Genomic DNA, 13,576 nt, shown 5'->3' with positions numbered 1-13,576 from the left:
TCCAAGTAATTTGCCCTTGGTACATGCCGACCAGACAATTTCCTATTTGATTTACAGCTAGTTTCACAAGTGTGCCTGGGTTTTAGACTGTACTACATTTGCATTTTCTTCTATATGACTATCGGAGAGTAAAATAAAATTAATATGAACTAATCAAGACTTAAAGCTAAAATATTGAATCTTTCCTTTTATAATCTATTCTACAAAATGTTTCAAAATTTTCAATTAGTAAAGTTCAGAACAGTGATCTTCCTTGTGGAAAAAGACGAGGGGAGGTTTGTCCATAGATTAAAGAGTGGGCCCAACTCTCCAGTAATGCGCAGTTTTAAATGGGCAGAACAAAAACGACCTATCTTTTAGGAGTGAAATGGAAAAAGTGATTATGTTTCAATATGTAAAGCCACATAGTGTTTACATTGTTAATTTCAGATGGATTTATTTCCACATTGTCTCAATAACTACAGAGCTCATGCTTCCTATCCAGCTCAGAGGTGCTAGCAAGAAAGGACACAAAACTCAGTAACAGTCTCTACTCTTACAAAGAAAGCAAAAATACTAGTTTGAAAGTATGTTAGATTTCAATTAACACCATGAACAATATGAGGCAGTGTGATACCGTACTGAACATGTGAGCTAGTTGAGTTGATGACGTCAGATAAACACAGTAGAGAGGAGGTAGTTTCTGACCTGGAATCAGAAAAGAAACCAGGCATTGTAGACCCAATTGGGGAAGGAAGAGTATTATAAAAAGAGAAAGTACAGTTAATCTCTTAGAAGGAGGAAGAAAACAAAACACTCCTAGAGTTACTAGTTACTGCAAGGCTGGACCACCCAGGGCTCCCTTGAGAAGGGAGGATAGCAGGCGGTTGTCCCATAATGCCTTAATCTGATCTCCATTTGTAAAAGGTCGATTTGGCAACAGTGAAGAGAATGCATTATAAAGAGATAAAGATTGAAGCAGGAAGTAAGTACCCAATAAATATGTATTGAATGGACAAATAGGATGACACCCATGTACTTTACTGAGCTGCATAGTTATTGAATGACTGATTATGTATGAGTCTCTTTGAGAATAACTATTTAAAACTGTTAGCACCTTTTTGAGTTGAAAGAGGTGGGTCTTATAAGGCATAGATAATAGTGAAATTGATATGATGTTGTTATAAAGGACATTATTTAAGTCAGATGAAAATTGAGTGTGGGGAGAACATATCTGTTAGTTTCAGTGTGATTAGGAGGTCAGCATAGCTTCCAAACTCAGTACACAGGTATGAGTTTTAACTGAGGTGAGTCAAGAGATGGTATACCCTTGAAATGTCCTTAAATGTACAGGATTTATAACCAGATATAACTAAGATTTGGTTATAACTCTAATATCTTGTGAAATTACCTGTTTCGAGCAAGAAGGAAACACAGAAGAAGCAACAAACTCACTTAGGAGTTTATTAGAAGGGGTGCACACAGGCCTGGGGAATTGGTGTGCAGAGAAACAGCTTTTTAAAAGCTGCCTAATACATACACGCAGGGGGTTGGCATGACTACTTCATATGCAGATGACACAGAATACAGGCTCAAGAATGCACTCAGGGGCTTAGCTGAATGATAGTGGACTTAATCACACATGCATGCATGTGGGTCATGCTGGGCCCTTTAACATTCAGGCTCCTCCATGCCTGGGGGTCCTTAACCAGGAAATATCAGCCTTATGTGGCTGAAATCATCACATCTTGTAGCAGTAAGAGTTTCAGCTTTGACTTGGATATGGTAATAATACCTATCCCAACCAATTACAATAATAATTCATTTTTAAAAGTCCACTCAAAATATTAGTTAATATTTCTGGTCATGAAAGTACTCCATAAATAATTGATATTACTATCTTTTATCTACTAATTTAGTTTTAATGATTTCTACCATTAATACATGATCCAATTTGGCAATGATAAATTTGAAGTGGAGACGGCTGCCTCATTTAGGTTCTTAATGACTAAAATGCATATGGCAGTCATTGGTTTTTACTGTGCAGAATAGAAACTGAAGAAAAATAAGTAACTGTGGAGCGCTCGGCCCTAAATGCAACATCTGTATCATATCTATTCTATTTGTCGTTAAAGAAGAGGGGGAAGGAAGGTTGTAAAGGCAGAAGTTGATGGGAGTGCTGTGAAACAGCATCTTCTGAACATTACAGAACCATTGCGTACAAGAACTCAAACATGAAACGGTTGCTTGAATGAGACCCACATACGCTGAAGCAATCACAATTCCATTGTGGGTATCAAACTCATACATCCTGAACACTAGCAGAGATGCTATTGGCAGATGATGCTCACTGGGGAAGAGAGAATCTGTTTTCTTCAGTTATGTGAACCTAGGTATGTTGCCCTTGCTCCAGTGAATTACCCGACGTCTGTGAGTATATAAACAGCATGAATTGGATTCAGTGGGTTTTTAAAAAAATGATTTGAAGTTGGGAAGGGAGTTTGGGGTGTCTGGGAAGAAGTGGAAGGGGGTAGTGGCATATTATCAAAATTCACTACATGTATACATAAAATTCTCAAAGAAAAATTAAAAATATGTTAAAACAAAATGGATAACTGTGGAGTCAGCTCTGTCTGATAAGACAAAGGAAAGATGCAAAGAAAAGTGAAAGAAAGGAGGGAGTGGGTTGTTGTTTAACTTAGGAAAACAACTTTATACATTTCATTATGTACAAAGTACATGCCTTAGTTCCTAGTTGCAGTTCTACTAAATTAACACATGGTGAAAACATAATTGAATTTCTCTTTTTGGCCATTGTCTCTACAAGGTTGTTTTATGCTGTAGCAAAGCCACCTCCTTTGTTTATTATTATTATTTTATGTGTGTGTGTTAGTTAGGGTTGCTATTGCTTTCATGAAATACCATGACCAAAAGCAACTTGGGGAGGAAAGTATACAAAGAACACCAACCAAACCAAGTTAGACCAAATAAAAAATGCCCACATTTAATAAATGCCGCCCTCCCAGGTGGGCAGGGATAGCATGGCGGAGAGAGTAGCCCACACAAACCCCAGAGACCATGACAGCACCAGCCTAAATAGCATGTGGGAGTTGTCCTCACCCTCCCTGGGGAGGGGTCAGCACTTGGCAGGCTGGGAGTTGGAGTCCCAAGGTGGAATCTGGCCCAAGGCAACTCCCAGGGGCAGGGGACTTGAGATGGAGCACTCTGTTCCATCGATGCAGACTCCTTGCATAAAGGGGTGTTAGGGGGCTGGGGTCTCACTTTCAATCAAACAGAAAGTGATTATTTGTTCATAGTTCCATATGACACTTCACCATCAAAGCAATGGGGAATTTATGCAGGAACCTGGAGGCAAGAACTGATGCAGACTACTGGCTTGCTTCCCCTGGGTTATTCTGCCTGCTTTTTTTTTTTTTTTTTTTTTTTTTCTTGACAGGGTTTCTTTGTAGCTTTGGAGCCTATCCCAGAACTAACTTTTGTAGAAAAGGCTGACCTCAGACTCACAGAGATCTGCCTGCCTCTGCCTCCCAATTGCTGGCCTTAAAGGTGTGCACCGTCACTGCCCAGTTTAAGCCTGTTTTCTTAGAGAACTCAGGACTACCAGTTTAGGGATGCCCCTACCAGCAATGGGCTGGACCCTTTCCCAATAAATAATTAAGCAAATGCCCTACTGACTTTCCTACGGCCCAGTCTTATGTAGATGGTTTCTTAATTAAGACTCATTCTTTTCTGTTGACTCTAGATTGTCTCAACATAAAACTAGCCAACACAGTGTGTGTGCCTGTGTGAGCGTATGTACACCCCATGCATTCAGTAGTCCATGGCACATAGACGATGCCTGGAAGAGGATTTACAAGGGACTGTAATATGTCATGTGTGCTCTCTAAAACAAAACCACATGTTCTGCATGAGTTACAAATGCACAAAACTGCTAAGCCATTCCTTGCACCAAATTTCACTCTTACATTGTTTTTATTGAAAATTAATTCTCAATCGAGTTTTATTTTTTAATAATTATATGACCTGCATGTTTTCTGTACAAAGAAGTTAGCTATCCCATAAAAAAATTTCATGCAAATATTAAAATTCTCTGTGTACTAAGAAATGCATTAAAATGCAACAATAGCTTTATTGGAATTTATGCAATAGATTACTCAGTAAAATGTATCTAAAATACAGATTGGAAATTATTTTCTGATAATGAACAGATAGATATATATTCTATCTAGGACGTGCATATTTCAGATGCTATTAATGCGCATATGTAAATGTGCCTGTTTTATTAAAAGAGGCATGTGAACATGGGTATTTATATATGAAGACTAGCCATAAAAACTACTCATGGTAATGAGAATATTTATAAGCATTGTATGAAGTTTTATAGAAGAGGAAAAGATTGATCTTATTTCCAGTGACAAAAAGTATGCCATACTAGGGATGCTGGAGCAAACATTCTTGAATCTGATATATAATCTCTAATGATGGGGGTTTGGGGTGGGGAACAAGGTGAGAATAATGGATAGACAAGAACAGATTGAATAGAAGGCAATATTGTCTTGTCCTGCAGGAGGACATTTTTCTAGTACTTCTATTATATTTCTTAACCATTTGCTTTTCAATTCCTGGGATTAAAAAAATCACAGAACTGACTATAAACTGAACAAAAAGCTTTTAAAAAGTGGAAAATGAATGAGACAGTGCATATCATGGTCTTACATAAGTTCCTCAAATTCATGTAATAATATCAAGTAATAAAATCCTAAGAGCATGTTCTGTCCACTGCTCTGGTAATACTGGTGAAATGCTAACTAATTACTATCTTTGAAGTCTTAACTAGTTGTCTTACTCAGTGTCCTATTGCTGTGAAAGAACACCAAGCCCACAGTTACTCTTATAAAAGAAAGCATTTCATTGGGGTTTGCTTACAGCTCCTGAGGTATAGTCCATTCTCATCATGGCAGAAAACATGATAGCACGCAGGCAGACACAGCGCTGGAGAAGTAGCTAAGAGTTCTACATCTGGACCCAAAGGCTGCAAGAAGAGAGAGACACTGGGACTGCTTAGGCTTTTGAAACCCACAGCCCACCTCTGGTGACACACTTCCTGCTACAAGGCCACACCTACTTGAACAAGGCCACACCACCTAATCCCTTTCAAGTAGTGCCACTCTCTAATGACCAAGCATCTGCATTCCAATATATTAGCCTATGGGGTCATTCCTATCAAAGCACCGCACAAATCTAAGAAAACACCTACCGCACAATGGTAAACAAACAAACAAAAGTGCCAGTTGGTCTAATTATTTCAGTATTTAAAGTAAATTATAGAAGTACTGAAGTAAGGGACTACAGAGATTGATTAGTAGTTAAAGGAAAATACTGTTCTTGTATGGGAACTTAGTTCAGTACCCAAACCTGTGTTTGGCAGCTCATAACTGCTTGTAACTCAGCTCCAGAGTATAGGATGTCTCTTCTGACCTCCACAAACACCTCCAAGCATATGCACACACAAAATACTCCCTGTGACCATACACACACACAATTAAAAATGAATCAGTCTTTCTTAAAAGTTGTATTGAAAGAAGGCATCGTTTGACTTGCTGCAAAAGCTACACATTTTAAAGGAAAATTCAACACTTAAATAGAAGAAAATACAAATTGTAGATTAAACTTTAACAAGATTTGGCCTCTGGATATGATTATGCACAAGAAAAGTCTTTGGGGATGAGGATTTCACAAGGACATGGGGAATGAATGAGCTAAGTGTGTTTAGTATTATATTGTCACGCTAAAGTTAGCAAGGCTTGGAGGTGAGTAAACAGTGCCTAGTCAAATAAAGTGTGTCAAGAAAATAAGACAAAATATCAAGCTGTTAAATGTGCCACAGTGAAATAGGTGTTCAATCAGCTGCTCAAGTTTATGGAATAAAAATAGTAGGTTATGTCATAGCTATAAAAAAATTTCACTCTTTTACTTCCTTTCTCTCTTCCTTCATTTTTCCTTCCTCTCTTTCTCCTGTCTTCTGTCTTTCCTTTTTTTCTTTCTAAAAAAAGAAATGGAGAAAAACAAAGATGTATATTCATGTGGATAAACTCTCTAAACTGTATAATAGATCCTGTCCAAGTCTTCTCTTAGCCAGTTTAATGCTACTAATAATTTACTAGAAAATCATTGGAAGACTGCATTAATCTCAGTGGTTACTAAAGAGGTACTTGGGTCATGACTTCAGTTTTCTTTTCATCTAACTCCTGAAGATGTCCATCAGAGTCAATGAAAGATTGGAATACTTCATTTGTCCCTGCCATATCCCACTGTCTTTGTAGTAATGAGTCTAGGTAAATAGACCAGTCAAAAGCACAGCAAATAGCAGAGAGGTCACGAGGAACGTTAGACAAGTGCATGAAAAGACAGCACAGAAAGAATCAGAAACAGTAAACAAAATGTAATACTGAAACCCTGGGAAAGTATTGCAGAGCCTGAAATAGCATCAAAGACAGAAGACTCCCAATGGAATGGCAATCCTACTAAGAAAAACGGGAAGCAGAATCCACACATGATTCCTTGTGGAATTCAAGACAGTTTTGATCTTATAGAGTAAGGCTGGAGCCTGGTGGATGGGAGGTGCAGTATGAGCTATTAAGAGGCCCAGAAAGAATTCTTCAGCATCTCCCTACTGTGGAGGAGCTTTCATGAAACCCTAATGCAGAGTAACAGTGTAGATGGGGCTGTCATAGCTTCACCTTCAGATTTAGAGATGTAGGGCACATGGAGAATGCTGGGAGATGCTTTCTAATGAGAACATACCTCTCCAAGTGAATGTCTTCCCTACATGCAAATGAGGTGCTCACTGTCTAGAAGTCCCTGCTTAGTTCTAGTGTCTTGTCCCTTGTTCTTAAAGGTGATCTGGGGTGGCTGAACTTTGCCAACTTCTTCCTGTAATTCTTGACAGCAAAGAGCATGCTCAGTCAGTAAAAAGCAACAACTACTTCCTATCTGTCTGCCAGCTATTTCCTCCATTTCATCCTGAGTTAGTGCTGCATTCTTACAGCTATTCTGCCTTCCTGATGGACTGAAATTGTATGAAAATAAAACTCAAGGCCCATCTGCTCCTCTAGTTTTCATCCAAGATTTCCTGAAAGGAAAGCACTCTGGAGTTGAAAAATTCGCAATGGCTGCATGACTGTAGAGCCAGAGTGCATCCTCACACAGGAACTGCAATCCTGGATTACCTCAGACCTCCCTCCACTTTTATTTATTACTCTCTTAAGATGGTTGCCTTCTCTAGGGCTTTGCCGGATACCCTACTGTTTCATAACTACTATATTGAAATACATTCCTTAGCCTAATAAGCAAGCCAAGCTTTTAGATGTTGCCATATGTCTTAATCATTATTGCAATCAGAATAAAAACAGACGGTTCATCATAACAGGCACTATGGCAATATACACAGGCCTGGAGTGCAGCTACAGCAATCAAGAGGGAATTGCATACCCACTGTGACTTCTGATGATGCTTAAGCTGTTTCATTTTTTTTCTAGAATCTTCTATCTTCTTTCCACCTATCTGCAGTTTTCCAGTTCTTCAGACCTTATTCTTTCTGGACAATGTAAATAGTCACTAGTTTTTCCTCTTCTGAATACCTCAGTGAGTGTCCAACTAGTTGATAGTAAAGATCTCAGCTTTACAGATTTCCTGGCCTGTACTGAAACTCTCTGTCACTGTGCAAAAGCATACATGGATACCGCATTATTAATTAAAGCTCTGTGCTAGCAACAATTCTTAGAAAAGAAAACTCAGGCTTGGTGTTGGCCTGTGGGTCAGAGTTCTGTACTGGAAATTCTCAACATTTTCTGGGCTTCATAGAAACTTAGCTAAATTCCCTCGTTATTGTGTTGGATATTAAAAAAGGGATGAATTGGCATATTCATGGCCACACACTTCTAAGAGATTGGAGACTAAAGACCCACTCACCTCCACATTTTTAGCGATTGATTACATTCTACTCAAAATTACATACTAAATATTATTTTCATACTTCATGTTTAGTACTTTTATATAGGATTGTCTACTAGTCATTCATGGAAAATGGAATAAATAGACTTTATTGCATGATATGTTTACAACTGTATAAGGCTGGAATTAAGGCACCAATATATTTGTAATTAAGAGAAAAATGTTTTGTCTAATGCTGAAGTTGTATATTGTGTTTGAATTAAGAAAACTGTGAAATTGCCAGTGCTTAAATTGTGACCATTCTACAGTTACCATTTACCGAACATAGTTTGTATGCAAACTTTTATTTTTCTTACTCCAATTCCATAATTAGAAGGATAATTATAGGATTTTAGTTGATGTTTTTAAATTTTAAAATGTATCTTAATCGATTTCCAAATTAATGAAACATAGTTAGTATTAAAATTAATTGCTACCAAAGCAAATTTTTAGGCTTTAAAAGTAAATAGGTATATACATCTAAATTTTAATTGCATTACCTGCTAAAAGATCATTAAGAAATTGCTATAGATGTCATTTTATTTCAATTACTGTAGCTATATATTAAGTTATTAAATACTTTTTTTCAAGAAACTTGTTGTTTATTGTTGTCAAGTATCTGAAGGCTTAGATTAGGAAAGATCCTCCCAGGACAGTGATGTTGATTTTTCTGTGCCTCAACTCCTCATCTTCTTCTGATCAATAACTACTGTGATGTTTCTTTATCAGAAAGACTTCTTTTGACAAACTTCCTAGAACTTCCTCCCCCAACCAACATTGAGCCCTTGATCATCCTTCCTCCTCAGTATTAATCACCAACTTAAACTTCTTGTTCACCATGTGGTTATTGGTCTAAATTTTGTCATGATGCCTTAGAACCATGAGGGGAAAATATTGTCCCTTCCTCTCGCCATCTTGCCACAGCACCCTGTCTAAAGCCAGTTTAAAGGCATGCGCTATCACAACCGATATGATCCCATTTCTAACATGATGTGAACATCAGAAGGAACACTTCCAGGTTAGATGCAGGAGCTTTGCCAAAACTGATTTAAAATTAGACTCTAAGAATTAAAAACTGGAAATAAAAAGCATCTCTGTCTGGTTACAGCTAAATTTAATAGTACATTTTCACAGTAAACAAAATTCACTCACTCAGTATAGATTGTGAACACATTTCTTTTAACACATATTTTATGTTCATCTTTTCGATCTTTTCCATTGGATTTTCTGGGGAATCTAATCACACGCACCTGTCATAGTACCCAGAGGAACCTAGAGAATAACTAAGAAAAATAAGACAGCATGTTGTGAGAAGAGGTTTGTTCACTTTAACTTCTAATTTTTAAACACTTGAATAGCGAAGTAGTACATGAGGATTCATTCCTCAGTGCCTGTAGGGATTTAACTTCACTTCAGTAAAAGCCCAACAAAACTAACTTATTCCCTGTATTGTGCAAGCTCCTTTTTCCTTTCTGTTTATAAACATGAGACGTGAGAACCTTTCAGGAATGTGTTGCTCAATTCCCCATCTTACTAAACAAAACCCTAGGCAATGTGAGCATGTGTTAGAAATTAAAATCTCCCTTTTAGAAAATCAGTTCTCTACCATCTAGCAGTTTAGCTCTCAATCACAAGAGTAACTTTCACATACACCATCAAAGACTTCATTCCCGTAAGGACAACAACTTGGTAAGAGAGAAAGTTAGTTAAGCAATATAATGCATGGATTGCCTGTTGGTGCTAAGTGCTGAGAAGGACAGCAGGGCAAGAGTAGAGTGCCGAGGAGGTGACAACTCTGGCAGTCTCTAGGCATGCAAAGCGACACTGAGCACAGACCTGGAAAAGGACTGGTGTAAGATATGGAACATTTGGAATAGTAAATGTGAAATCTCCTAGCAACAAGTGGCTTGCACTGAAGGAAGAGGATGAAGTCATGTGTCTAGACAGTAGTTGGAAAGGTGAGGGACCCACTGTAGGTTCTGGAGGACTTTAAAGTTTATTCCAAGTGACTGGAAGCAGATGTCGGAGCACACTCTGACTTTGGTAGAGTTGAGTACCCTATGATCATGGAGCAGTGAATGGCTTTTTGTTCTGTGTTATCTCACTAGTCATGAAATTATTGGATTCTACCTGTGATCCTTAAAGACTAAATTTGAGTTACAATCCTCTTAGAGCAAGGCTCTTGCTTCAGGCTATTAGACCAGAATGGTTTAAACTACTTTTGTAGTTTATCATAGTGGGTATAATTGAGATATGTAAATTATGATCATTGATGAAGTCTTTTGGTGTATCTTAAAGACTAGCCTAATGAATAGTTGTTTTATTTTGTGTATACATATGTGTGTGTGTGTGTGTATACATACACGTGTGCCTGCCATGCAAGCCAGAAAAAGGCATCAGATTTCCTGAACCTGTAGCTTGAGGTGTTTGTGACTTACCCCATGTAACTGCTAGACATTGAATATGAGTTGTTTGCAGAATTAGCAAGTACTTTTGACCGCCAAGCCATGTTTCCATTCCCTTAGTTATTTGAATAAGCACAAACCAGCCATTTTCGAAAGAACTTTAGTGAAGTTAGACTTTTCTATCTCTTCTTTTTCCAGAAAAGTGTGATGAACCACTCATCTCTGGGCTTTCCCACATGTTCTTCAGCAGCTCCTCCTCCCTGTCCAATAGCTATTCGCCTGGCTATGCCAAGATCAACAAACGAGGAGGTAAGAGACACTTGATTCTTTTGTGGCTAGAAGCATGGCTACACACCATGTATGTCTTTCTGGGTCTGGGTTTGCTCATTCAGGATGATGTTTTCTAGTCTCATCCATTTGATTGCAAATTTCAAGGTGTCACTGTTTTTTTTTTTTTTTTTTTTTTTTTACAGCTGAGTAGTACTCCATTGTGTTAATGTACCATTCTTTGGTTGAGGAGCATCTAAATTGTTTCTAGGTTCTGGATACTATGAATAATGCTGTTATGAATATAGATGAGCAAATGTCCTTGTGGTATGATTGTGCAAACCTTAGGTATATGCCCAAGTGGTATTGCTCAGGTAGATTAAGTCTCAATTTTCTGATAAATTGCCATACTGATTTCCAAAGTAGCTTTACAAGTTTGTATTCCCACCATCAATGGAGGGGTGTCCACCTTACTCTACATCCTCTCCAGCATAATCTGTCATCAGTGTTTTTGATCTTAGCCATTTTGACCAGTGTAAGATGATATTGCAGAATCATTTTTATTTGCATTTCCTTGATGACTAAGGATGTTAAACAATTCCTTAAATGTCTTTCATCCATTTGAGCTTACTTTGTTGAAATTCTTCTGTTGAGAATTCTCTGTTTAGATATGTATCCCATTTTTCAAATGGTTAGTTTGATATTTTGATGTCTAGTTTCTTTAGTTCTGATGTGGGATTCCCCTCTGTATGCTGTGAATACCATTGGTTAATAAAGAAACTGCCTTGGCCTGTTGATAGGGCCAAACTTGGATAGGTGTGGAAAACTAAGGTGAATGTTGGGAGAAAAAGAGGCAGAGTCAAGAAGAAGCGATGCAGCCCTGACAGAGGGAGATGCCAGAACTTTAGTTGGTAAGCCAAGCCACGTGGCAATACACAGATTAATAGAAATGGGTTAAATTAATATGTAAGAGTTAGCCAATAAGAAGCCAAGCAGTTATTTAATTAATACAGTCTGTGTGATTATTTTGGGGCTAAAAGCCAGGAACTAACTAGCAGCCTCCTACAACATAGATCTTTATATATTTTGGAGATCAACCAAAAACACATATGTACTTACTAATAAGCAGATGTTATATATAAAGCAAAGGATAACCATATTGCATCCCACAGTCCCAGAGAAGCTAGGTAACAAGGTGGACTCTAAGAGGGACATGCATGGATCTAGTCTAGGAAGGGGAACTAGACAACCTGGGGGTGGAGGGGTAAGAGTGAAATGGTAGGGGTATAAAAAGCTGAGAGAATGGGATGGTCAAATTGAGGAAGGAACAGAGAATGAGAACAAGGAAAGAAATATCTTGATAGAGTAAGCCATTTGGGGATTAGGGGAAAAACTTGTGCTAGGGAAACACCCAGGAATTCACAAGGATGACTCCTATCAATAATGGAGATGGTACCTGAACTGGGCTTCTCCTATAATCAAATTGGTGACTACCCTGACTGTCATCATAGTATCTTTATAAAGCAACTAATAGAAGCAGATACAGAGATCCACAGTCAAGCACTGGGCTGAGCTCCTGAAGGCCAATTGAGCAGAGGAAGGATATGAGCAAGGGAGGTTCAAGATCATGATGGGAAAAACCACAGAAACAGTTGATCTAAGCTATTGAAAGCTCAAGGGTTCTGGACTGACAGCTGGGGACAGTGTGGGAACAAACTGACTTTCTAAATTGGAAGACAGTTGTGTGGTGTGGCCTTTTTATGTTGCCCCTGCCAGTGAACCAGAATTTATTCTTGGTGAATGAACTGGCTTTTGGAGGCCTATTCCCTATGGTGGGATACCATGCTCAACTTGATACAGGGACAGGGAGAGGCTTGGTCCTGCTTCCACTTGATGTGCCATGCTTTGTTGACTCCACATAGGAGGTTTTACACTCCCATGTAAGAGGGAGAAGTTGTAAAAGAGGTTGGAGAAGAAACAGGAATGAGAGAAGGGGATGGAGGGGAAACTGTGGTTTGTATGTAAAATGAATTTAAAAAATTAAAAGAAGAAACATGTTACATATGCATTAACATGTTACATATGCATTAACACAGCCAATATTACCAATCATGTAAACTCATGACTATCAGTCTAACTAGATGACCTACAAATACCATAAGTATCACATATCTATATCTATATGTATATAGTGACACACACACACACACACACATATATATATATACACACATACATACAAAAGAAATAAGGTAAGTCAATATATATGTTTGGAGTCATCTCTAGAAATATGTTCAAAATAACAAACATTCTTAGTTAAAGAAATACTTTTTTCACCCAAAAGTACTTAACTAAGTCAGGTATTTACAAAAATGACTCCCAATAAGTATCTATTTATATAAGTTAAAATACATTGCAAACTCCGTGATTTTTCCATGTATATGGATGTACATGGTTTCTGTTGCAAGTGTAGGATAAAATGTATGACAATTTACCAAGTGTTTGGAATGAAATTTTGTTTTTAGAAGTGTATGAATAGCAGTTCTGCATTTATATTTCCAGAATCTGGAAATACTGGTGAGTTCTCCTGGGTTCCAATAGCCCCAAATATTCCTGTCCTATTGTGAATTGCAGGTAGCAGTTAGCTTCAGGCTCTGGCCTAGGCCTACTGTTCAGCTTAGGTACTGTATGTGGAATGTGTACATCACTTCATTTCCTCAGCAGGCATCCCAGGAATTCCTGCATCTGCAACATCCTTAGGTTTTCATTTCAGCCTAGCTTCACTTAAGCAGCTGTTGCAATGTCTTCTCGTGGCTTCCTTGCAGAGACTCCAACCCTGTCACATTTGTTTGCTTTGTGGAGTTTTCTGGAACATTGTTGCAAGCTTCCATTATCCTCTAACCCTTTTGCAT

The 13,576-nt window shown here is 38.1% G+C and overlaps 1 protein-coding gene across 1 annotated transcript in view; it reads left to right on the top strand.

Annotated features, from left to right (window-relative positions):
* Cntnap2 (contactin associated protein 2) overlaps positions 1-13,576 on the top strand; it is a 2,085,894-nt gene that overhangs the window by 568,084 nt on the left and 1,504,234 nt on the right. The window contains exon 2 of the mRNA XM_057766295.1: positions 10,596-10,706. Within this exon, the coding sequence (XP_057622278.1) occupies positions 10,596-10,706 (111 nt within the window). The remainder of the gene's footprint in view (positions 1-10,595; positions 10,707-13,576) is intronic.

This window comes from Chionomys nivalis, chromosome 1 (assembly GCF_950005125.1).
Source record: "Chionomys nivalis chromosome 1, mChiNiv1.1, whole genome shotgun sequence".
Taxonomy (NCBI): Eukaryota; Metazoa; Chordata; class Mammalia; order Rodentia; family Cricetidae; genus Chionomys; species Chionomys nivalis.
The sequence above is the reverse complement of the archived record's forward strand: the minus strand, read 5'-3'. Positions and strand labels throughout refer to the sequence as shown.